The sequence below is a fragment of the Scyliorhinus torazame genome, chromosome 1 (assembly GCF_047496885.1).
Source record: "Scyliorhinus torazame isolate Kashiwa2021f chromosome 1, sScyTor2.1, whole genome shotgun sequence".
Taxonomy (NCBI): Eukaryota; Metazoa; Chordata; class Chondrichthyes; order Carcharhiniformes; family Scyliorhinidae; genus Scyliorhinus; species Scyliorhinus torazame.
The window spans coordinates 237,497,124-237,523,237 of NC_092707.1; the positions used below are offsets into that span (position 1 = coordinate 237,497,124).

At 49.6% G+C, this 26,114-nt stretch overlaps 1 protein-coding gene across 1 annotated transcript in view; it reads left to right on the forward strand.

Moving 5' to 3' along the window:
* The window catches only part of slc22a2 (solute carrier family 22 member 2), a 95,254-nt gene that overhangs the window by 58,125 nt on the left and 11,015 nt on the right, over positions 1–26,114 (forward strand). Inside the window, exons 8-9 of the mRNA XM_072503643.1 lie at positions 14,842–14,950; positions 16,103–16,215. Coding sequence (XP_072359744.1) covers positions 14,842–14,950; positions 16,103–16,215 — 222 coding nt within the window. The remainder of the gene's footprint in view (positions 1–14,841; positions 14,951–16,102; positions 16,216–26,114) is intronic.

Consider the following 26,114-nt stretch of genomic DNA (forward strand, 5'->3'; position numbering starts at 1 on the left):
ATGTCCCCAGTTTCTATCCCTCACAGGCTGAAACTGATGTTGGAAACCAAGCTTTGATTTATGAACTAATTCATAATCATCTGCCATTTCTGCTGCTAATCTCGCAGTTTTAACCCTCTGTTCTTCCACATGAGTTCTCACTACATCAGGAATTGAATTTTTAAACTCCTCCAAAAGTATAATTTCTCTGAGAGCTTCATACGTTTGGTCTATTTTCAAAGCTCTTATCCACCTATCAAAATTACTCTGTTTGAGCCTTTCAAACTCCATGTATGTTTGACCAAATTATTTCCTTAAATTTCTAAACTTTTGTCTGTAAGCTTCAGGCACTAGCTCATATGCACTTAAGATAGATTTCTTCACCTCCTCATACGTTCTAGATACCTCCTCTGGTAGTGATGCAAACACTTCACTTGCTCTACCTACCAACTGTGTTTGAATCAGTAACACCCACATGACCTGTGGCCATTTCATTTGTTTAGCTACCTTCTCAAATGAAATGAAAAAGGCTTCTATCTCCTTCTCGCCAAACCTTGGCAATGCTTGGACATATTTAAATAGATTCCCACCAAGCCTTCGACTATGACACTCTTTCTCACTATCATCATCACTATCATCCAACTGTACGTTTCCCTTTACGTCTGCCAATTTTAACTGATTGTCATGTTTCATGGCCATTTTCTGAAGTTCAAACTCCCTCTCTTTATCTTTTTCTCTGATCTGTATCTCCCTTTCTTTTTATTTTTGCTCTGCTAGGGCTATTCTTTATTTTCTCCTTTCTTCTCTCTCCTTTTCTTTTTCCTCTATCTCTTTTTCTCTTTCTTTTTCGTCTCTCTCTCTTTCTCTTTCTTTTTCCTCTCTCTCACTCTCGTATGCCAGCCGCTTTAATTCTTTCTCATGTTCCATTTGTTTAATTTGCAACTGAATTTTTTGCCATTTCCAATGTGTCAAACTCTATCTCAGGCAACTTTAAATGCTTAACCACCGCCATAATTACCTCATCTTTTCGCATTTTGTCAGGTAATGTTAACTGCAATGTTCTTGCCAAATCTAACAGTCTGCTTTTCGTTTCTGTCCGTAAAGTACTACGTGTGACATTCTCCACCCCCAAAAACATCTGAGCCTCTGAAAGAGCCATTGTTCACAACACTTTCCCCATTTAAACTAAAATACCACACCGAAAAAGCAACAATCCTTCACTGTCTTTAAGTTCACAAAAGCCAATCCAATAGATAGACTTTTATCCCCCTCGAGCCCCCAATTGTTATGGACGAGGCATTTTCAAAACCCCAAAATGTATCATGGAGTTCAACCAACCTCTCTCTTTTATGTATTCATTGCTTTTCCGAGCACATGGCTTTTTCCCTAGGTGTGGGATACAATTATGGACACGTGGGTTTTTAAACACAAAACACTGTTTATTCCATGAACTCAACTTAACATCTTAAATAAACATTAGATCTATAAACACCCCTTACTTCAAAGATAACTCAGAAAATATTGCAACAGTAAATAATTCCTTAAAATGTTCCTTCAAACTTCCAAGAGACTTAACACCTTTAAACAAAATCACATCAGGTTAAAGGCTTCACTATTATAAGTTTAAATCACCCAAATGATCCAGAGATAGTCTTTCATGGCAGAGATCCAGCTCACTGCAAAACACAGACACTCCCCAACTCTTTTCAAAACTTGCAGCTCTCTGGAAACACACAGTCACACACAAGCTGCTTTTTAAACTGAAACTAAAAACCTGCAAAATGGCTGACCTAAAGCCCAGCTCCACCCACTCTCTGACATCACTGTTTTCTTAAAGGTACATTGCTTAAACATCCATGTCTTAAAGTACTCTCACATGACAATAAGAAGGTGCCAGATGTCTTTAAAGAATTTACTTGTGTGGGTAAAGTGTATTCATGTGTATCAGGAGGAGCAGGTAAAGAAGTCACAATTTTAAGAGATACGGGAGCTAGTCAATCTTTAATGGTAAGAGATGAGGAGTTATGTAGTTTGGGAAGAATGTTGCCAGAAAAGGTGGTAATATGTGGAATTCAGGGTGAGAGGAGTAGCATTTCATTATATAAGGTAAGGTTGGAAAATCCAGTGAAGAGTGGTGAAATGGTAGTAGGAGTAATAGAGAAACTGCCTTGTCCAGGAACACAGTTTATCTTGGGTAATGATATAGCTGGATCGCAGGTGGGAGTGATGCCTACGGTGGCTGATAAGCCAGTGGAAAATCAGACAACTGAAGTGTTGAAGGACGAATATCCTGGGATTTTTCCGGATTGTGTAACAAGGCCGCAAAGTCACAGGTTAAGTCAAGAGGAGAAACCAAAGAGTGAAGATGAGGTTGAAGTGCAATTATCAGAAATGATTTTTGATCAGATAGTTGAAAAAGAACAAGAACAGGTGGAGGATGATGCGGATACTTTTAGTTAAGGAATATTGGCAGAGTTACAACAGAAAGATGTAGAAATAAAACGGGTATATCAGAAAGCATATACGGAAGAGGAATCTGAGTGTATACCAGAGTGTTATTACCGTAAAAGTAATGTCTTGATGAGAAAATGGAGACCTTTACAGATGCAAGTGGATAAAAAGTGGGCAGAAGTTCAAGTGGTATTGCCAGTAGGGTATAGAAAGGAGGTGTTGCGAGTTGCACATGAGGTACCAGTGGGAGGTCATTTGGGAATAAGGAAAACTGAAGCTAAAATCCAGAAACATTTTTATTGGCCTGGACTACATAAAGATGTAGTTAAAGTTTGTCAATCATGTCATACATGTCAAGTGATAGGGAAACCTCAAACAGTGATAAAACCAATGCCCTTAATACCCATTCCAGCATTTGAGGAACCTTTTACAAGGTTCCTAATTGACTGCATAGGACCGCTTTCCTAAAACAAAAAGTGGGAATCAATATCTTTTGACTGTAATGGATGTGTCTACTAGGTTTCCAGAGGCCATTCCAGTACGTAATATTACAGCTAAGAAGATTGTGGAGGAGTTACTTAAATTCTTTCCGAGATATGGACTACCCAAAGAAATACAATCGGATCAAGGATCAAATTTTATCTCACAGTTATTCAAAGAAGTTATGGATAGCTGAGGAGTAAAACAATTTATATCAACTGCGTACCATCCAGAATCGCAGGGAGCATTAGAAAGGTGACATCAGACATTAAAGACAATGTTGAGGGCTTATTGTCAAGATTATCCAGAGGATTGGGATAAAGGAATTCCATTCGTATTGTTTGCAATGAGGGATGCTCCTAATGAGTCAACCAAATTTTGTCCTTTTGAACTAATTTTTGGTCATGAGGTAAGAGGACCACTTAAATTGATTAAGGAAAAATTGATGAGTGAGAAATCAGAACTTACTTTATTGGATTATGTGTCAAATTTTAGGGAACGATTAAATAGAGCAGGTGAATTGGCTAGACAACATTTAAAAGTTGCACAAAATGTGATGAAACGGGTAGCGGACAAGAAATCGAAAGTTTATAGTTTTGTCAGTGGAGATAAAGTTTTAGTATTGTTACCAGTGATAGGTGAGCCTTTAAAAGCAAGGTTTTGTGGACCTTATCCGATTGAAAGGAAATTAAGTGAGGTGAATTATGTGGTAAAAACACCAGATAGAAGGAAGACTCACTGAGTGTGTCATGTGAATATGCTTAAAAGGTACTTTGAAAGGGAAGGAGCTAAAAAGGAGGTTTTAATGATTCTAACTCAAAGTGACGAACCAAATCCAGATGACTGTGAATTTGACATGCCTCAAATTAAATTGGAAAATGAGGATGTTTTTAAAAATTGGGATAAATTGTTGAGTTACCTTCCAAAGGAAAAACGAACTGACCTGAATGAGTTATTGATATCACATGGGCAAGTTTGTGGAGATAAATTGGGAAGTACTAAAATGGCTATACATGACGTAGATGTGGGAAATGCTGTTCCAATCAAACAACATCCATACAGACTTAACCCTTTAAAATTGGCACAGGGTAACAAAGAGATTGAGAGTATGCTTAAAAATGGCATAATTGAAGTGGGTTGCAGCCAATGGAGCTCACCCATAGTGATGGTACCTAAAGCAGACGGTACCCAACAGTTGTGTGTGGACTATAGAAAGGTTAATGCAGTTCCAAGACTCTTATCCTATCCCACGTTTGGAGGATTGCATTGAGAAAGTGGGACAGCTCCCGTATCTCGGTCAAGTTGGTACAATGGTCCATTAATACAACGGATGATGTTGCTACTTGATCCCAATCAGAAAAACATTTTTAGCGCAATAGACCCCACCGGCTTTAAACCGGCAACAAACGCAGATTTCAACAGTCTGAAGTACTCGTGACCCAAGTCTCCTGCTCCTCTGGCAGTTCCATTCATAGAACATAGAACATAGAAAATACAGCACAGAACAGGCCCTTCGGCCCACGATGTTGTGCCGAACCTTTGTCCTAGATTAATCATAGATTATCATTGAATTTACAGTGCAGAAGGAGGCCATTCGGCCCTTTGAGTCTGCACCAGCTCTTGGAAAGAGCACCCTACCCAAACTCAACACCTCCATCCAACACCAAGGGCAATTTGGACATTAAGGGCAATTTATCATTGGCCAATTCACCTAACCCGCACATCTTTGGACTGTGGGAGGAAACCGGAGCACCCGGAGGAAACCCACGCAGACACGGGGAGGACGTGCAGACTCCGCACAGACAATGACCCAAGCCGGAATCGAACCTGGGACCATGGATCTGTGAAGCAATTGTGCTATCCACAATGCTACCGTGCTGCCCTTAAGATCAAATAAATCTACACTATATCATTTTCCCGTAATCCATGTACCTATCCAACAGCTGCTTGAAGGTCCCTAATGTTTCCGACTCAACTACTTCCACAGGCAGTGCATTCCATGCCCCCACTACTCTCTGAATAAAGAACCTACCTCTGATATCCCTCCTATATCTTCCACCTTTCACCTTAAATTTATGTCCCCTTGTAATGGTGTGTTCCACCTGGGGAAAAAGTCTCTGACTGTCTACTCTATCTATTCCCCTGATCATCTTATAAACCTCTATCAAGTCGCCCCTCATCCTTCTCCGATCTAATGAGAAAAGGCCTAGCACCCTCAACCTTTCCTCGTAAGACCTACTCTCCATTCCAGGCAACATCCTGGTAAATCTTCTTTGCACCTTTTCCAGAGCTTCCACGTCCTTCCTAAAATTAGGCGACCAGAACTGTACACAGTACTCCAAATGTGGCCTTACCAAAGTTTTGTACAGCTGCATCATCACCTCACGGCTCTTAAATTCAATCCCTCTGTTAATGAACGCGAGCACACCATAGGCCTTCTTCACAGCTCTATCCACTTGCGTGCTCCTTCCATATTGCTCTGAATTATTCTTCAAATTCTACTACTTCCTCTGTCCCTTCCTGAATACAAGCGGTGATTTTTGCCCAATCAATTTTTGGCGGGTGGTATTATAGCTGCCACTTCTTAACCGCAGTCCACCCTGCTTCGAGCTGTTCGTCATCACCACGTGCTGTTTTAACATCAGCAGCAAGCAGTCTGCTGTCCCGCTCAGGGACTGTTACCAACAAAACCTGGGTGAAGGTTGTAAATACTCAAGCTGTTCCCATGTCGCTGTTCCCCCTTTCTTGGAATGAGGTAATTCATTGGACCATTTAGCAATCTTTTCCAGATCAGCGGGGTCATGGAACATCCGTGTTTCATACGTGGCTCGGGTAATATCTTGGTCTGCTTCTGTGGTCTTTGCTGCCTCGGTCTTAAGCCATTTTCTCTTTACAGGGGCAAGCCATACCTTGGGGGGGTTTCCCTTTGGGACGTGATTTTTTTTTTTGTCTCCCAAACTACTTTCTCCATTAGAGTCTCTAGAGGATTCCAAATCCGTTTTGAGGACTGCCTTGTGCGGCTGCGCTTTTTACGCACTCCTGTGATATTACTTCAATTTCGGGAGAGGATGAAGCCACCATGGGAGAACCTGTGGTCACAGGCGGGAATTCTGGTGCGGGGTCTACCAATGCTTGGGGGGGTGGGCTCGGTTGTGGGCTCATCGAAGACCCATTGAAAACACGTTCACCCCGGGTCAGGGGTCTACCTGGTAATGTCTCCCTAACCCTATTCTGGGTTAGAAGTTCCTTTACGCCTGATGTAAGTTCGCCAATTTCTACTTTAAGCTTTGTGTTTTCCAATTGAAGTTCTGTCAGTAATGAGTTAAGCTCGGTATTTTTCGATTCAAACTCATCATTTTCTGATTGGAGCTCGGCGTTTTTCGATTTAGAATCGGCATTTTCATGTTTGAGTCTCTCGGCCTCTTCAAAACTTCCTGGTTTTTCAAGTCTAAATTTTTCTGACTTTAACTCTTCACAGATTGCTCGTCCTTTCTTGCTTTTTGGGTTGCGATCATATTGTGAACTTGCCATAATCTCGTTTCTCTTTCGGATCTGACCCATTACTACCAAGGTCCATCAGGTCTGTTTTGTGTCCTTTAATTGGGTCGTTTTTCCCTAAACTGGGACTTGGGCCGATACCAACCTGGACGTTTATTTTTGTTTCCGATCGCGTAGAAGGTCAACCGACTCTTATCGGCTGCACGCTTTAAAGTGGATTTCTGGGGCGTCATTCTCCGACCCCCGCCGGGTCGGAGAATGGCCGTTGGCCGCCGTGAATCCCGCCCCCGCCGAAGTCTCCGAAGGGAGAAAAGTCGGCGGGGCGTTAATGGCGCCGCTGCCACGGAGAATGTCACGGGTCTGCGCAAGGCAGCCGATTTTCGGCCTGCCGATATTCTCCCTTCCGGAAGGGCCGAAGTCCCGTCGACGTGATGACCGTTCACGTCGACGTCAATCAAACCTCCTTTTCATCGGCGTGACCCGGTGCTCCAGGCTCACGCCGACCAGCGAGGAGGTGAGTGACGGCCTGGGGGGTTGGCTCTGGGCAGGAAATGGCGTGGCCGCAGACTGATTGCGTGAGGAGAGGTGTGTCTCGGCTTGTGTGTGTGTGTGTGCGGCGGGGGGGGGGGGGGGGGGGCTGGTTAGAGTAGGCTGGGCTCCGGGGGAGTGCCGGGAGGGGGTCCGTGCCGGGGTGGAGGTTGGGGGTTGGGGTCCGTGCCGGGGTGGGGGTTGGGGGTGGGTCCGTGTTGGGGGGGGGGGGGGGTCCGTGCCGGGGTGGAGGTAGGGGGTTGTGGGGGGTCCGTGCCGGGGTGGAGGTTGGGGGGGGGGGTCCGTGCCGGGGTAGAGGTTGGGGGTTGGGGGGGGGGGTCCGTGCTGGGGTGGAGGTTGGGGAGGGGGTCCGTGCCGGGGTGGAGGTTGGGGAGGGGGTCCGTGCCGGGGTGGAGGTTGGGGGGGGGGGGTCCGTGCCGGGGTGGAGGTTGGGGGGGGGTCCGTGCCGGGGTGGAGGTTGGGGGGGGGGGTCCGTGCCGGGGTGGAGGTTGGGGGGGGGGGTCCGTGCCGGGGTGGAGGTTGGGGGGGGGGGTCCGTGCCGGGGTGGAGGTTGGGGGGGGGGTCCGTGCCGGGGTGGAGGTTGGGGAGGGGGTCCGTGCCGAGGTGGAGGTTGGGGAGGGGGTCCGTGCCGGGGTGGAGGTTGGGGGTTGGGGGGGGTCCGTGCTGGGGTGGAGGTTGGGGGGGGGGGGTCCGTGCCGGGGTGGAGGTTGGGGAGGGGGTCCGTGCCGGGGTGGAGGTTGGGGAGGGGGTCAGTGCCGGGGTGGAGGTTGGGGGTTGGGGTCCGTGCCGGGGTGGGTGATGGGAGGGCAAATGAGTTGGTCCACCTGGCCAGGTGCCAGCCTCCAACAGTTGGACCCATGCGGTCCATGCCACCTGGCTGGGGGGAGGAGGGGATATGGGCAATGATGACATGTCGTCGTTCCCCTCCCCCCCACCAGGCCGTCATGTTTTCAGACCATCCAGCGATGTTGGCCGCCGTGGTGGCAGCCGCTCATGTCTATGTTGCCCTGGATGAGGAGGAGGAGGAGGAGCGTGCCAGAGAGGCGGCGCATGCTGCCGCAGAGGGGCAGGCGGCAGCCGCCCAGGCTGGAGGGACACCTGACCGACAGGACGAGGAGGGGGAGGAGGACGTCGCGGCCCCACGGCAACAGAGGCACCCGAGGGCGCCCCGTGTGTACCGGCCCCGGCAGTCATACCAGGACCTCACGGACCGGGAATGCAGGAGGAGACTCCGGATGAGCCGGGAAACCGTGGCACACATCTGCCACCTGCTGGCACACCTGTCACCACGTGGCACTGGCGGGGGACACCCTCTCCCCGTGTCCGTCAAGGTTACGGTGGCCCTGAACTTTTATGCAACGGGGTCATTCCAGGCACCGAGTGGGGACCTGTCCGGCATATCGCAGACATCGGTGCATCCGGGCAGTGACAGATGCCCTTTATGCCATGGCGCACCGCTACATCCGCTTCCCCGTGGACCGGGCCAGCCAAGATGCCCGGGCCGTGGGCTTCTCTGCCGTTGCCGGGTTCCCCATGGTCCAGGGCGCGATCGATGGGATGCACGTCGCCGTGCGGCCACCTGCAGAGAACAGGGCTGTGTTCACTAATAGGAAGGGGACCTATTCAATGAACGTACAGGTGGTCTGCGACCACCGCATGATGATCCTGCACGTCTGCACCCGTCACCCAGGCAGTGTACATGACTCATTCGTGTTGTCGCGGTCATCCATCCCCGGCATGTACGAGGGACGCCATCCCCGGCTGAGGGGCTGGTTGCTGGGCGACAGGGGCTACCCATTGCGATCGTGGCTGATGACGCCTATACGGAGGCCACGCAATGAGGCGGTGAACCGCTACAATGATGCCCATGTAGCGACAAGGGGAGTGATCGAGAGGTGCTTTGGCGTGCTGAAGATGCGTTTCAGGTGCCTGGACCTCTCTGGGGGCGCCCTCCAGTATCGGTCAGATAGGGTCGGCCGCATCATTGTGGTGTGCTGCGTCCTGCACAACATAGCCCAGCAGAGGGGCGATGTGCCGCAGGCAGAGGAGGGCGGAGTGGAGGAGCAGCAGGAAGAGGCCCAGTCCTCCCCAGATGAGGGGGATGGGGGCAATGGTCAGGGCAGACGGGGTAGACACAGGCGGGTGGCTGTCCACCGTTACCGGCTGGCCCAGCGGGCACGGGACAGACTGATAGACGCCCGCTTCACTGACTAGATGGGCGTGGGAATCGGGTAGTATGGCCACAGACCGCACACCATGACAACAGCCGACCCCCCCACCCATCCACCCACCCAGCACCCTCACCCCCCTCCCCAACCCCACACACCCCACCCGCATGCACACCACCCCCCCACCCCCAATTGCCGATCCACCGGCGGCACAACGGGCCGGGCTCACCCAGTTGCGGGTGGACGCGTGTCTATCGCAGGCCATGGAGAATGATGACAACCCGCCTCCGATGAGCTCCTGGCTCTACATCGCTGGACTATGTCTGACCCATGGCCACAGTACCACCATCCACCCGGACCATCCCTGCATGCGGCTGTGACACTGCAGCGCACGGTCCCGTCCTCTGCCCGGGGGATGTTGATGGCGGCCCAGGGGGAAGGGGGCAGACTCACCTGGGGCTGAGGTAAGACCACCCCTCACACACACACTTGCGCTCAACGTACATGACACCCCCGCACACTTTGGACAGAGCACAAAGGCAGCTTCGGTAGGTGTAACATTGACTTTAATAACCAAAGGAGTTCATGCACGTGCCCTAGCCCCTAAAACTCATCTGTGCCCTGCACCCGTGCCAACTTACTCAGTGTCTAATTGTTTGGCCTTACGGGCCCTTTGACTACGTCTACGTGGTTCCCCAGACGGTACAGCAGAACTGGAGGTGGACTCCTGTGATTCCTGCCCTCTGACACTGGATCCCTTTGGCGGCCGTTTCCTGGGGCGTCCTGGCCTAGATGGGCCAGGCTGCGGCCCGGGCGACTGGGATGGCGAGCTGCCAGCCTGTCCTGCCCGTTGCCCACCCGATGCACCTGGGACGGAAGGGGGGGAGTCCGAGGTGTCGCTGTGTACTGGGACCTCCCCTACAGAGGGAGCCGGGATGGACCACACCACCTCCTCCTCCCTCGGGGTGCCCGATGGCCCCCAGGCCTCTACATGGGTGGGGGATGCGAACGGACTGGCCATCCGACGCGCCCCCGACATCTGGCGCTGCCAGTCCTGGAGGCCCGTGCTGGTATCGACAGGGGTCTGCAGGTTTGCAGCCATGGAGCCCAGGGGGTTGTCGAACCCTGTCTGCGACAGTGCGACGCCAGCTCGCACATGGCCACTGGCGCCGATGCCCTCAGCGATGGCCTGCAGAGACTGGGCCATGGCCTGCAGAGACTGGGCCATGGCCTGCAGAGACTGGGCCATGGCCTGCAGAGACTGGGCCATGGCCTGCAGAGACTGGGCCATGGCCTGCTGAGACTGGGCCATGGCCTGCTGAGACTGGGCCATGGCCTGCTGAGACTGGGCCATGGCCTGCTGAGACTGGGCCATGGCCTGCTGAGACTGGGCCATGGCCTGCTGAGACTGGGCCATGGCCTGCTGAGACTGGGCTATGGCGTTGAGCGCCTCTGCCATCTGGCGCTGGCACTGGCTCATGGCCTCCTGTGGGAGGGCAGCCATTTCCTGGGCCACAGACGCCGCCTGCACGGAAGGCCCCAGGCCTCGCAAACCGTTCCCCATGTCTGACACCGTCGCACCCATTGCCTCCACCGCGGACGCCACCCGTGCGGTGTCAGCCTGGGTGGCACGCATGACCGGGACCACTCCCAGCTCCTGGACGCGGGTGGACTCCTCCACCTGCGACCGCAGCCGCCGCAAGCCACCCGTCACCCTATTCGCTCGTCTCCGTGTCGGTGGTTGCATCGGATCTATGTGTGGGTGTGGAAACTGCAGGAACCCGGGATCCATCTGGGCGGCAGATGTTCGCTTGGCCTGGGCTGCCCTCCGACCGCCCGGTCCCTCTGCTGCTCCTACCTCCACCTGCTGTACCGGGACGGCTGTGTTGTGCGCACCAGTGAGTGTACCAGACGCCTCATCACTAAAGTGCCCAACCGTGGTGAGTGTTTCTGCGATGGTGGAGGGTGTTGGTGACAGCAGTGGCGTTGTGTCGTGCTCTTCGTCCCACTCTGAGTCCATGGCACTTTGGGGTGGGGGTTCGTCTCCACCCATCCACTCTGAGTCACTGTCCGGTATTTCGTCTTCCCGGGTAGTGCTGTCCCGGGTAGTGGTGTCCCGGGTAGTGGTGTCCCGGGTAGTGGTGTCCCGGGTAGTGGTGTCCCGGGTAGTGGTGTCCCGGGTAGGGGTGTCCTGGATAGTGGTGTCCTGGGTAGTGGTGTCCTGGCTCGGATGTGACGGGGGCCTGTGGCTGCCCCCCTCATCGCTGGGTGGTCGCTCCCGCACGTGACGGGGGTGTCGTCTCCCTGTTGCTCCAGGTCTCTCCATCTCCCGTGGTGTGCGAGGGGCATCCTGCGGGCGTCGCATGCTGGAGGGTCCGGGTCTCTCCGTCTCCCGTGGTCTCCGAGGGGCATCCTGCGGGCGTCGCATGCTGGAGGGTTTGGGTCTCTCCGTCTCCCGTGGTCTCCGAGGGGCATCCTGCGGGCGTCGCATGCTGGAGGGTGCGGGTCTCTCCGTCTCCCGTGGTCTCCGAGGGGCATCCTGCGGGCGTCGCATGCTGGAGGGTGCGGGTCTCTCCGTCTCCTGTGGTCTCCGAGGGGCATCCTGCGGGCGTCGCATGCTGGAGGGTGCGGGTCTCTCCGTCTCCCGTGGTCTCCGAGGGGCATCCTGCGGGCGTTGCATGCTGGAGGGTGCGGGTCTCTCCGTCTCCTGTGGTCTCCGAGGGGCATCCTGCGGGCGTCGCATGCTGGAGGGTGCGGGTCTCTCCGTCTCCTGTGGTCTCCGAGGGGCATCCTGCGGGCGGTCTGCATCTGCGGGGATGGGTGCCTGGACGTTTGGTCCTGCGATACACAATGAAGCATGCATGGTTAGACATCAGGCAGTGATCAGGTGATACGGGGGAGGGGGATATGGGGACGGGCTGTTGGTGGCTCACTTGCTCGTGGGGCCCCGACCTCTGCACCAGCAACCTCCCGGTCCTCAGGTCCGCCAGCCAGTTCCAGGGCCCTTTCCTCGTGTACGGTCAGTGGCCTCTCATCAGCGGGCCCTCCTCCAGTCCTCACATGCTCCCTATTGTTGTGTGCGCGCTTCTCCTGGGGGGGGGGGGTGGTGGCAGGGGTAAAAGGCAACAGTGTTAGGCAGGTATATGAATGCACGCCATCGGTTGCGCGTGCATTGCAGAGGTTAAGGTTAGGGCTGGATTCACTTGGGGATATGGGGGAGGGGGGATATGGGGGAGGGGGGAATATGGGGGATATGGGGGAGGGGGGATATGGGGAGGGGGGAGGGGGGATATGGGGGAGGGGGGATATGGGGGAGGGGGGAATATGGGGGAGGGGGGGATATGGGGGATATGGGGGAGGGGGGATATGGGGGAGGGGGGATATGGGGGAGGGGGGGATATGGGGGATATGGGGGATATGGGGGAGGGGGGATATGGGGGAGGGGGGATATGGGGGAGGGGGGATATGGGGGAGGGGGGATATGGGAATATGGGGGAGGGGGGGATATGGGGAGGGGGGATATGGGGACGGGCTGTTGGTGGCTCACTTGCTCGTGGGGCCCCGACCTCTGCATCAGCAACCTCCCGGTCCTCAGGTCCGCCAGCCAGTTCCAGGGCCCTTTCCTCATGTACGGTCAGTGGCCTCTCATCAGCGGGCCCTCCTCCAGTCCTCACATGCTCCCTATTGTTGTGTGCGCGCTTCTCCTGGGGGGGGGGGGGTGGTGGCAGGGGTAAAAGGCAACAGTGTTAGGCAGGTATATGAATGCACGCCATCGGTTGCGCGTGCATTGCAGAGGTTAAGGTTAGGGCTGGATTCACTTGGGGATATGGGGGAGGGGGGATATGGGGGAGGGGGGATATGGGGGAGGGGGGAATATGGGGGATATGGGGGAGGGGGGATATGGGGGAGGGGGGATATGGGGGAGGGGGGAATATGGGGGAGGGGGGAATATGGGGGAGGGGGGAATATGGGGGAGGGGGGGAAATGGGGGAGGGGGGGATATGGGGGAGGGGGGATATGGGGGAGGGGGGATATGGGGATATGGGGGATATGGGGATATGGGGGATATGGGGGAGGGGGGATATGGGGGAGGGGGGGGATATGGGGAGGGGGGATATGGGGGAGGGGGGATATGGGGGAGGGGGGGATATGGGGGAGGGGGGGATATGGGGGAGGGGGGGATATGGGGGAGGGGGGATATGGGGGAGGGGGGATATGGGGGAGGCTCACCCTGCCTGCTCTGACGAGGTCGTTCACCTTCTTGTGGCACTGGGTGCCTGTCCGTGGTGTTAGGGCCACAGCGGTGACGGCCTCTGCCACCTCCCTCCACAGACGCCGGCTGTGGCGTGGGGCAACTCTGCGGCCGTGCCCGGGATACAGGGCGTCCCTCCTCTGCTCCACCGCGTCCAGGAGCGCCTCCACATCGCGTGACTCGAACCTCGGGGCTGAGCGACGGCCAGCCATCAAGTCGGGTGTTGCGGTCGGCTGTTCCGGTCGGGTGGGGGGGAGCTGCGCGGCCTTATGAGCCGTCACGCCGTGCAGCGCGTATGACGCTGCACGGCGTGAACCACTGCGCAAGCGCGGATCCCGTTACGTCGCTGCTAGCCCATTTCGGGCCGCAGACTATCGGCCCATTTTTATGACGTGACGCAAGTGGGATTTGCGCCGTTCTTTGCGCCGATCGGCGGACTTTCCGCCGATAATGGAGAATTTCACCCCTGACCTCCAGTCTGCCGGTCCGCTGTTTCGGTGTTCGGTTTCTTCCCTCTAGCGCTTCTGGCTGGCTCGCCAATTCTCTGGCTCGCCAATTGATGGAACTCTTAATTTCCTCTTCTAATGATAATCGGTAGTCTGTTTGGTGAGGTTAAAAAATATGACTTTATTGTCAGGCATTTGGCTGGTATACACTCGTATACGAAATGGCCTTTTGGCGATTACAAAATGAATTTAAAAACTGGCCATTTGGCGAGTTTTGGCTGCAGGAGTGGACATATTTTTTAATTGTCCAAATACTCTACGGTTTGGAGAACTCAAACCCTTTTTGAACTTAGTAACAAATCGCTTTGGTGTCAGAAGAGAACTAACATCCCATCCACTCCTCGCTGAAGGCTCTTAGCTGTTGACCGAGCTGTACAGCAAGCGTCTGTCCAAACTGATTTGAGGATGCTTCTGTCTCTCCGATTTGCGCTGCACCAACGTGCACTCGCTACACATGACACAGTGCATGTTACCAGTCTGTAGGTTTTGACAATCCAAAGAGGAAATGCAAGTTGCAAACAGATAATTTGAACCTATAGAATCCCGACAGTGCAGAAAGAGGCCATTTGGCCCATCAAGTCTGCACCGACCCTCTGAAAGAGCACCCTATCTAGGCCCACTCCCCCGCCTTATCCCCGGAATCCTGCAACCCAATCTAACCTGCACATCTTCGGACTGTGGGAGAAAACCGGAGCACCCGGAGCAAACCCACGCAGAGACAGGGAGAAAGTGCAAACTGCACACAGTTACCCAATGCCAGAATCAAACCCGGGTCCCTAGCGCTGTGAGGCAGCAGTTCCAACCATTAGCAGTGCTAACATTAGCAGTGCTAATTAATCCATTTAAAATCTCGGAACAACGGTTAGTTAGAAATGATTACATTGTAATTGAAAATGTGAATATTTCAGATTTATTCCTGCAAATGCTAACCACTCTCCTATTTATATTTCAATTTCAGATATCAGCTGGTTGTCAACAGCAATAGCCTTTGTGGGTAAGCTAGGGATCACTATGAGCATCGAAATGGTGGTATTTGTAAATACTGAACTGTACCCAACCTTTATGAGGTGTGTACTGTATTGATATTCTCTACACTAACAGAAGTTCTCTAATTCAACTATTGATTAAACTGTGCATTTGTAGAATGGATCCTGTTGTCTCTTTGGGCTAACTGCATAAAAGAAATAGATTACATAGAACAATACAGCGCAGTACAGGCCCTTCGGCCCACGATGTTGCACCGAAACAAAAGCCATCTAACCTACACTATGCCATTATCATCCATATGCTTATCCAATAAACTTTTAAATGCCCTCAATGTTGGCGAGTTCACTACTGTTGCCGGTAGGGCAACTCTTTGCGTAAAGAAACTACCTCTGACCTCTGTCCTATATCTATTACCCCTCATTTTAAAGCTATGTCCCCTCGTGCCAGCCATTTCCATCCGCGGGAGAAGGCTCTCACTGTCCACCCTATCTAACCCCCTGATCATTTTGTATGCCTCTATTAAGTCTCCTCTTAACCTTCTTCTCTCCAACGAAAACAACCTCAAGTCCATCAGCCTTTCCTCATAAGATTTTCCCTCCATACCAGGCAACATCCTGGTAAATCTCCTCTGCACCCGCTCCAAAGCCTCCACGTCCTTCCTATAATGCGGTGACCAGAACTGTACGCAATACTCCAAATGCGGCCGTACCAGAGTTTTGTACAGCTGCAACATGACCTCCTGACTCCGGAACTCAATCCCTCTACCAATAAAGGCCAACACTCCATAGGCCTTCTTCACAACCCTATCAACCTGGGTGGCAACTTTCAGGGATCTATGTACATGGACACCTAGATCCCTCTGCTCATCCACACTTCCAAGAACTTTACCATTAGCCAAATATTCCGCATTCCTGTTATTCCTTCCAAAGTTTGCAGACACACATGGATTGAATGCAACATTAACAGAGGTTTATTAAATAGGTATTCACTGTACAAAGGCTGGAACTAGACTAAGTGCAAAAATCTGCGAAGTAGCCGATGATGTCACACATGTCATGTGATTCTGTTCTTAAAGAGACATTGCCCACAACTACAATAACCTCCATATATAACAGATCCATTCTCCTGAACTATATCAAAATGGTGAAACCTGATCTGCTGATGCATTCAATACCTGCGAAATGAAAAGGAAATACTTTGTGTGGCAGTAAAGATGCATTTTATTTTAACAGGAACTTTGGTGTTTCAGTGTGCTCATCACTGTGTGATATTGGAGGGATTGCTGCCCCATTCATCGTGTACAGACTGGCAGGAACCTGGATCGGGCTGCCTCTTGTAGTTTTCGGTGATGATCTTGTATTTAACTATTTTAATGCTGCGTTTTTATAATTTGCTTTCACACCAGATCACACTATATCTCTGCAATATAATTGCAATTCTCAAAAGTTCCAATACGTCAAAAATGGTCACAGAGAGCTAAGATATCAATTCACTAAAAAACAAACACTTCTGTAACCTTTTTGTGTAAACATCCCCATTCTTGAGAGAAGGACCAATCTGAGACCCCATTCCCTCTCCAAGACCTTCCAGTAACTGTGATGATATGCATAAGCAGTCATGTATATAGTGATAGACAAGACCTCCATGCAGCAGGTGGCAGTAGAGAACAACCACATGACACTGTTACCTCTCGGAGTTGGTAGAGGGTCTTCGTAGTGGTTAGTCACAATTTGTAGTAGCTTGTCATTAATGTATTACAGTTAATAGTTTTTGATAATATTCTTACAGTTATCTTACCCTCGCAATTGTTCAACAATGGAATGTTAAGACCATAAGACATAGGAGTGGAAGTAAGGCCATTCGGCCCATCGAGTCCACTCCACCATTCAATCATGGCTGATTTCAACTCCATTTACCCGCTCTCTCTCCATAGCCCTTAATTCCTCGAGAAATCAAGAATTTATCAACTTCTGTCTTAAAGACACACAACGTCCCGGCCTCCACCGCCCTCTGTGGCAATGAATTCCACAGACCCACCACTCTCTGGCTTAAGAAATTTCTCCTCATCTCTGTTCTAAAGTGACTCCCTTTTATTCTAAGGCTGTGCCCCCGGGTCCTAGTCTCCCATGCTAATGGAAACAACTTCCCTACATCCACCCTTTCTAAGCCATTCATTATCTTGTTAGTTTCTATTAGATCTCCCCTCAACCTCCTAAACTCCAATGAATATAATCCCAGGATCCTCAGACGTTCATCGTATGTTAGGCCTACCATTCCTGGGATCATCCGTGTGAATCTCCGCTGGACCCGCTCCAGTGCCAGTATGTCCTTCCTGATGTGTGGGGCCCAAAATTGCTCACAGTATTCTAAATGGGGCCTAACTAATGCTTTATATAGCTTCAGAAGTACATCCCTGCTTTTATATTCCAAGCCTCTTGAGATGAATGACAACATTGCATTTGCCTTCTTAATTACGGACTCAACCTGCAAGTTTACCTTTAGAGAATCCTGGACTAGGACTCCCAAGTCCCTTTGCACTTCAGCATTATGAATTTTGTCACCGTTTAGAAAATAGTTCACGCCTCTATTCTTTTTTTCAAAGAGCAAGACCTCGCACTTGCCCACGTTGAATTTCATCAGCCATTTCTTGGGACCACTCTCCTAAACTGTCTAAATCTTTCTGAAGCCTCCCCACCTCCTCCATACTACCTGCCCCTCCACCTATCTTCGTATCATCGGCAAACTTAGCCAGAATGCCCTCAGTCCCGTTATCTAGATCGTTAATATATAAAGAGAACAGCTGTGGCCCCAACACTGAACCCTGCGGGACACCACTCGTCACCGGTTGCCATTCCGAAAAAGAACCTTTTATCCCAACTCTCTGCCTTCTGCCTGACAGCCAATCGTCAATCCATGTTAGTACCTTGCCTCGAATACCATGGGCCCTTATTTTACTCAGCAGTCTCCCGTGAGGCACCTTATCAAAGGCCTTTTGGAAGTCAAGATAGATAACATCCATTGGCTCTCCTTGGTCTAACCTATTTGTTATCTCTTCAAAGAACTCTAACAGGTTTGTCAGGCACGACCTCCCCTTACTAAATCCACGCTGACTTGTCCTAATCTGACCCTGCACTTCCAAGAATTTAGAAATCTCATCCTTAACAATGGATTCTAGAATCTTGCCAACAACCAAGGTTAGGCTAATTAGCCTATAATTTTCCATCTTTTTCCTTGTTCCCTTCTTGAACAGGGGGGTTACAACAGCGATTTTCCAATCCTCTGGGACTTTCCCTGACTCCAGTGACTTTTGAAAGATCATAACTAACCCCTCCACTATTTCTTCCACTATCTCCTTTAGAACTCTAGGATGTAGTCCATCTGGGCCCGGAGATTTGTCAATTTTTAGACCTCTTAGTTTCTCTAGCACTTTCTCCTTTGTGATGGCTACCATATTCAACTCTGCCCCCTGACTCTCCGGAATTGGTGGGATATTACTCATGTCTTCTACTGTGAAGACTGACGCAAAGTACTTATTTAGTTCCTCAGCTATTTCCTTGTCTCCCATCACAAAATTACCAGCGTCATTTTGGAGTGGCCCAATGTCAACTTTTGCCTCCCGTTTGTTTTTAATGTATTTAAAGAAACTTTTACTATCATTCCTAATGTTACTGGCTAGCCTACCTTCATATTTGATCCTCTCTTTCCTTATTTCTCTCTTTGTTATCCTCTGTTTGTTTTTGTAGCCTTCCCAATCTTCTGACTTCCCACTACTCTTTGCCACATTGTAGGCTTTCTCTTTTGCTTTGATGCATTCCCTAACTTCCTTTGTCAGCCATGGCTGCCTAATCCCCCCTCTGATAACCTTTCTTTTCTTTGGGATGAACCTCTGTACTGTGTCCTCAATTACTCCCAGAAACTCCTGCCATTGCTGTTCTACTGTCTTTCCCACTAGGCTCTGCTCCCAGTCGATTTTCGTCAGTTCCTCCCTCATGCCCCTGTAGTTACCTTTATTTAACTGTAACACCTTTACATCTGATTCTACCTTCTTTCTTTCAAATTGGAGATTGAATTCTACCATATTATGATCACTGCCTCCTAAGTGCTCCCTTACTTTAAGATCTTTAATCAAGTCTGGCTCATTACATAACACTAAGTCCAGAATGGCCTGTTCCCTCGTGGGCTCCATCACAAGCTGTTCCAAAAAGCCCTCCTGTAAACATTCAATGAATTCCCTTTCCTTGGGTCCACTGGCAGCATTATTTACCCAGTCCACCTGCATATTGAAGTCCCCCATGATCACTGTGACCTTGCCTTTCTGACATGCACTTTCTATTTTGTGGTGCATTTTGTGCCCCCGGTCCTGACCACTGTTAGGAGGCCTGTACATAACTCCCATTATGGTTTTTTTGCCTTTGTGGTTCCTCAACTCTACCCACACAGACTCCACATCATCTGACCCTATGTCGTTTAGTGCTATTGATTTAATTTCATTCCTAATTAACAAGGCAACCCCGCCCCCTCTGCCCACCTCCCTGTCTTTTCGATAGGTTGTGAATCCCTGGATGTTTAAATGCCAGTCCTGAACCCCCTGCAACCATGTCTCTGTGATGCCTACCACATCATACCTGCCAGTCACAATCTGGGCCACAAGCTCATCTACCTTGTTCCGTACACTGCGCGCATTTAAATATAGCACCTTTAATTCTCTATTGACCGTCCCTTTCTGTTTTCTTAGTGTGGTGGACCTTGGTTTACTGAGCATTTCCATACACTGTGTCATATTTTGTGGGATGGGGACTATCGTAACCTCTCCTGAGTTTTGTCTTTTCGTGCTTTTTTGTATTCCTAAGCAGCTACGCTTCCCACTGATTACTTCACCTCTTGGTTCCCTGACTTTCCCTTCACCCCAATCTTTAGTTTAAAGTCCTATTGACCACCCTATTTATTCTTTTCGCCAGAACGCTGGTCCCAGCTCGGTTCAGGTGGAGACCATCCCAACGGTATAGGTCCCCCCTGTCCCAAAACTGATGCCAGTGTCCCATGAAAAGGAACCCCTCTTTCCCACACCAATCTTTCAGCCACGTGGTAACTTCCCTTATTCTTGCCTCCCTATGCCAATTTGCACGTGGCTCGGGCAGTAATCCGGAGATTATGACCCTCGAGGACCTGTTTTTAAATTTGAATCCTAGCTCTTGAAATCTCTAAACAGGTCCTCTTTCCTAGACTTGCCTATGTTGTTGGTACCGACATGGACCACAACAACTGGATCCTCCCCCTCCCTCTCCAGTATCCTTTCAAGCCGGTCAGAGATGTCCCGCACCCTAGCACCGGGCAGGCAACATACCATGCGGGACTCTTTATCCTGCTCACAAAGGATACTATCTATCCCCCTGATAATAGAATCCCCTACAACTACAACTTGCCTATTTACTCCCTCCCCTTGAATGGCCTGCTGAACCATGGTGCCTTGGTCAGCTGACACATCCTTCCTGCAGCCCTGTTTGCCATCCACACAGGGAGCAAGTGCCTCATACCTGTTGGACAGAGTCAAGGGCTGAGGCTCCTGAGTTCCTGACTGCTGGTTCCCTTTACCTGCCTGACTTGCAGTCACACCCTGCTGTCCCTGGCCACTGGCAGGATTTAAACTACTTACTCTGACAGGTGTGACTGCCTCCTGAAACACAGTGTCCAGGTAAGTCTCCCCCTCCCGGATGTGCCTCAGTGTTTGATGCTCAGACTCCAGCTCATCAACTCTGAGCCGGAGCTCTTCGAGCAGCCAACACTTACTGCAGATGTGGTCGCTGCAGCTCGCAATGGGATCTGCCAGCTCCCACATCAAGCAGCTCAAGCACATCACCTGACCAGCCATCACTAATTAATTAATTAGTTTAATTTAAGTTTATGAGTTTAGCTGTGTTTTGTTTTTAAATTTGGGGCAGATTTGCTATCAACCACTCAGATCACAGCTTCCCTCTGACGTCACTTTTGGAAAAAAAACTGGAAAACAGGAAGTTACCGTTAGGTTTTTATACTCACAGAGACTGCTCCTCCTCCTCCGAACCGCTCCCGAAATTAGGCCCGAAGAAAGAGAGAGAACAAAACAGTAGGGAAAAAGTACCTTCTCCCACTCTTCACCGAATTACCTCACTGCACCAAATTACCAAATTCTCACTCGGTCTGTATCTCTCTCACTCGGGCTGTGTCTCCTTGACCTGCACAATGCTTACTAATGTGCGCTTTCTGTCTGTCTTTTATACAGACTTTAGGATGACTCACACTAAAACTTCAAAGAGAAGAAAACAATGTGTACCTTTGTGCCCCTTAACAGGCCTCAGGTGACTGCCAGATAACTGCCTCTCAGCAATTAGGGTGGGGGCAGCTTCAGCCAATCAGACACTAATCTACACTGCACTTTTAACTGAAAAACAGCAAAATTAGATGAACCACTTACCTTTCCTGGTTACCTCACTGCACCAAATTACCAAATTCTCACTCGGTCTGTATCTCTTTCACTCAGGCTGTGTCTCCTTGACCTGCGCAATGCTTACTAATGTGCGCTTTCTGTCTGTCTTTTATACAGACTTTAGGATGACTCACATTAAAACTTCAAAGAGAAGAAAACAATGTGTACCTTTGTGCCCCTTAACAGGCCTCAGGTGACTGCCAGATAACTGCCTCTCAGCAATTAGGGTGGGGGCAGCTTCAGCCAATCAGACACTAATCTACACTGCACTTTTAACTGAAAAACAGCAAAATTATATTAACTACTTACCTTTCCTGGTTACCTCACTGCACCAAATTACCAAATTCTCACTCGTTAACTAGTCTAGAACTAGACATTCCTTAGTGCATTTATTCCAACCAGCCAAGCACCAGATTGTAACATGGTACCAAGTTGAAGTTCTAACATGGTACCAGGATTGAAGATCTAAAAAAATCTTTGAAGATCCGAACAGCTAAAGATAACTTAACTGCTGAAAAGAAAAAAAAATCTTCTACTAACCTCGTGAATTACTGACAACTCGTACTCAATACATTGCTAGGCTTCGAAGTTCAGGTTGCTAGGTCTGAAGGCACCACACCAACTTCGAGTCACTGGTAATGTAGAAGAGAATTGGCGCATTTTTAAACAGCAATTCACACTCTACATTGTAGCCCTTGGTCTGCAGGCACAGCCTGATGAGAGGTGCATAGCGATGTTGCTCACTGCAGCAGGTCCACAAGCGATATAAATATTTAATACGTTTATTTTCGACAGCGAGCTGGATAGCAAAAACTTTGATGAAGTTGTAAAGCAATTTGATTGGCATTGCACACCAAAATAAAATGAGACATTTAAGCACTATATTTTTCACATGCGCACCCAGAAGGCAGGGGAATCGTTTGATAGTCTTTTGACCGATTTGCGATTGAAGGCTCATTCATGTAATTTTACTACCTTGCAAACGTCGTTGATCCGTGATCAAATAGAGTTTGGGATTTGTAATGACAAGGTATGGGAGAGGCTGTTAAGAGAAAATGACCTGCAGCTTGATAATGCTATTAAGATTTGCCATGCCAGCAAACGAGCTGCGCAGCAGATTAGCATTCTAAACCTGAAGAATTTTGGCATGAAGTTCGGAGAGGCAACCAACACCATTAGTGTTGTGATGCACCCGCAGGATCCCAGCAACGGTGGCCATTTTAAGCGAGTAAACAAACCTCCATTTTATGCCAGCGATGTAGCAACAAACATTTGCAAAGGCAATGCCCAGCATTTGGTAAAATCTGTTCCAGATGCAAAGGCAAAAATCACTTTGCCAAACAATGTTTTTCTAATAAAAAATCGGAAATACCAAAGACAATCAACGTGATTGATGAAATAAATCTTGAAGACTCTTTTTTCATAGATATGGGGCGGGATTCTCCGACCCCCCGCCGTAAATTGGAGTAGGTCCCTTACCGGTGGGACCTGGCGGCGCGAGCGGCCTCCGGGTTCTTGGGGGGGGGCGCGGCGGGGGATCTGGCCCCGGGAGGTGCCCCCATGGTGGCCTGGCCTGCGATCGGGGCACACCAATCTGTGTGCGGGCCTGTGCTGTGGGGGCACTCTATCCTTCCACACTGGAGGCTGTACTGGTCAGCCATTCCCGGTGCGGAAGTGAAGCCCTCTGCGCATGCGCGGGGCTGAAGCCAGCACGCGCTGATGCTCCCGCGCATGTGCCAACTTGTGCCAGCCGGTGAAGGCCCTTCGTCGCCAGTTGGCGTGGCACCAAGCCCCTTTCCCACCGGCCGGCGGGGCGCAAACCACTCCGGGGCGGGTCTAGCCCATGAAGGTGCGGAGGATTTCGCACCTTTGGGGTGGCCCGACGCCGGAGTGGTTCACACCACTCCCTCCCGTTGGGACCCCGCGACCCGCCGAGTAGGGGAGAATCCCGCCCGTGATATCTGGTGAAGATACGCATTGTGACAGCATGCAAGTTAAACAGGCGTCAAAGCAAATTTACAGTATCAGTAATGCAGATGCAGGTGTTCAATGAGATAACTGGACAGTTCCTCTGATGATCAAAGGAACATTAATCAATGGCAAACTTGATACGGGAGCGAGAGCCAATTTAATCAGTTTATCCAGTTTACAAGAAATGAAGATTAAGCTACATGTTTTAAATACCACAAAACTATTAACAGATTATAACGGTAAAAGAATTGACACGCTGGGAATTTGTGAACTAGAGGTCTGTGTAAAGAACAAAGTGCATTCAGTAAAGTTCTAAACCGCAGACGCTGAGCATGAATCTTTATTGGGAGTGGAAGCAAATGAAGCACTCGAGCTAGTGAAAAGATTCAACACTGCAGACTCTAATATAATTATGCAACAGATACCAATGGATGCAATCCTAAAAAAAATCCTGAAATTTTTCAAGGATTCAGTGTGTTACCATTCACCTATCGCATACAGTTAAAAGATAATGGACGACCAGTCATACATGCACCAAGACATGAACCAACTCCACCAAAGGAAAGACTTGAGAATGACGAAACTGGGGGGGGATAAAACACATCGAAGAACCAACAAACTGGGTGAACTCCATGGTTTGCGTCAAGAAAAGTAATAATGATCGACGTATCTATGGATCCGAAGGACCTCAATTTAAACACTAAAAGGGAGCACTATCCTATTCTGAAGAGAAGAAATCACGTGAGATGTCAGGAGTGACATGTTTTAGCAAGCTCGATGCATCACAGGGTTTTTGGAAACTCCAGTTAATGAGGAGAACACAGTTTTTTTTACCGAAATATTTTATTGAGGCATTTATATATATATATACGTCAAACACAGCCATAAAACAAAATAAGCAAATAGGGCAGCAAATAATCTAACCAACTAAATACCTAAAGAGAACATAAAGTTGTGCACCTTCAATACTCCATTTGGGCGATACTGTTTTCTCAGAATGCCATTTGGTATTATTTCAGCACCTGAAATTTTCCATAGGAATGGAATGGAACACGCAATGGAACACGCTGTTGAAGACATTCCAGGAGTCAGAGTATACGTCAACGACATTATTGTATGGGGCTCAACAAGCGAAGAGCATGACGAAAAGCTGAGAAGCATCAAAACATATGGACTGAAACTGAATAAAGCCAAATGTCAGTTTGGTGTCGAAAAAATCATATTCTTAGGAGACAAACATTCTACTCAAGGTGTACAACCTGACCAAGAAAAATCAAGGGGATTTTAAACATGCCATGTCCTACAGACAAAAAAGGAGTCCTCAGGATGCTTTGCATGATAAATTTTGTAGGAAAGTTTATTCCTAATCTGTCACTGAGCGAATCAATAAAGAAGGACACTGTTTTCCAGTGGTCGGACAGATATGAACATGAATGGCAAATGATACAGGAAGCATTCACTATGGCACTTGTGTTAACGTTTTGATCCTACGAAGAAGACAAAGATATCGACAATGCGTCGAAAGATGATTTGGGAGCAGTGTTATTGCAGCAAGACAATGACGAGAATTGGCTTCCAATTGCCTATGCCTCAATGTCAATGACCGACACAGAGCACCGATAAGCTCAAATAGAAAAAAAATGCTTGGGCCTAATCACTGGATTAAACAAATTCCATGACTGTGTGTATGGTCTACTGACATTCTTAGTGGAAACTGACCTTAAAGCACTTGTGGCAATAATAACAAAGAATCTAAATGAGATGTCACCCAGGATACAATGCATGATAATGAAGTTACAAAGATATGATTTTGATCTAATATACACGCCAGGCAAACATCTCATTGTAGCGGATGCACTATCTCGTGCTACAGACATGAAAGAAGGCCAACATTTGGATGAGGGCAGAATCCCTTCCAGTCTCAGATGAGAAGTTAAAATTTATAAGGGATGAAACCACTAAAGATGGAATCGTACAGAAGATAATAAAATATCTCATAGAGGGATGGCCAAAAGGATCCTGCTCCAACTATTATAATATCAGAGCAGAGCTAAGTGCAGCTAATGTTTTTTTTGCGAATGCAAAACAGAATAGTAATTCAAAAATCGTTACAACCAATGATTCTGAAAAAGTATCATGAAGGGCTCTTAGGCATAGAAAAATGTAAGAGACGAACCATGGAGACGGTATACTGGCCGGGTATTAATTAAGATATTCAATCATGATCGAAAGTTGTGAAAATTGTCAGAAATTTCAGTTCAAATAGTGAAAAGATTCAATAGGTAATTTGGACATTCTGAATTCTCCCTCTGTGTACCCGAACAGGCGCTGGAATGTGGTGACTAGGGGCTTTTCACAGTAATTTCATTGCAGTGTTAATGTAAGCCTACTTGTGACAATAAAGATTATTAATTATTATTATTACTATTATTATTACAAATGGGCAAAATCATTAGTCCATGGCCGGAAGGAGGAAAGGGTCTGGGGCGAAATTCTCCGTAATCGGCGCGATGTCCGCCGACCGGCGCCAAAAACAGCGCAAATCAGTCCGGCGTCGCGCCGCCCCAAAGGTGCGGAATCCTCCGCATCTTGACCGGCCGAGCCCTAACCTTGAGGGGCTAGGTCCGCGCCGGACTGATTTCCGCCCCGCCAGCTGGCGGGAAAGGCCTTTGGTGCCCCGCCAGCTGGCGCGGAAATGACATTGCCGGGCGGCGCATGCGCGGGAGCGTCAGCGGCCGCTCACGGCATTCCCGCGCATGCGCAGTGGAGGGAGTCTCTTCCGCCTCTGCCATGGTGGAGACTGTGGCGAA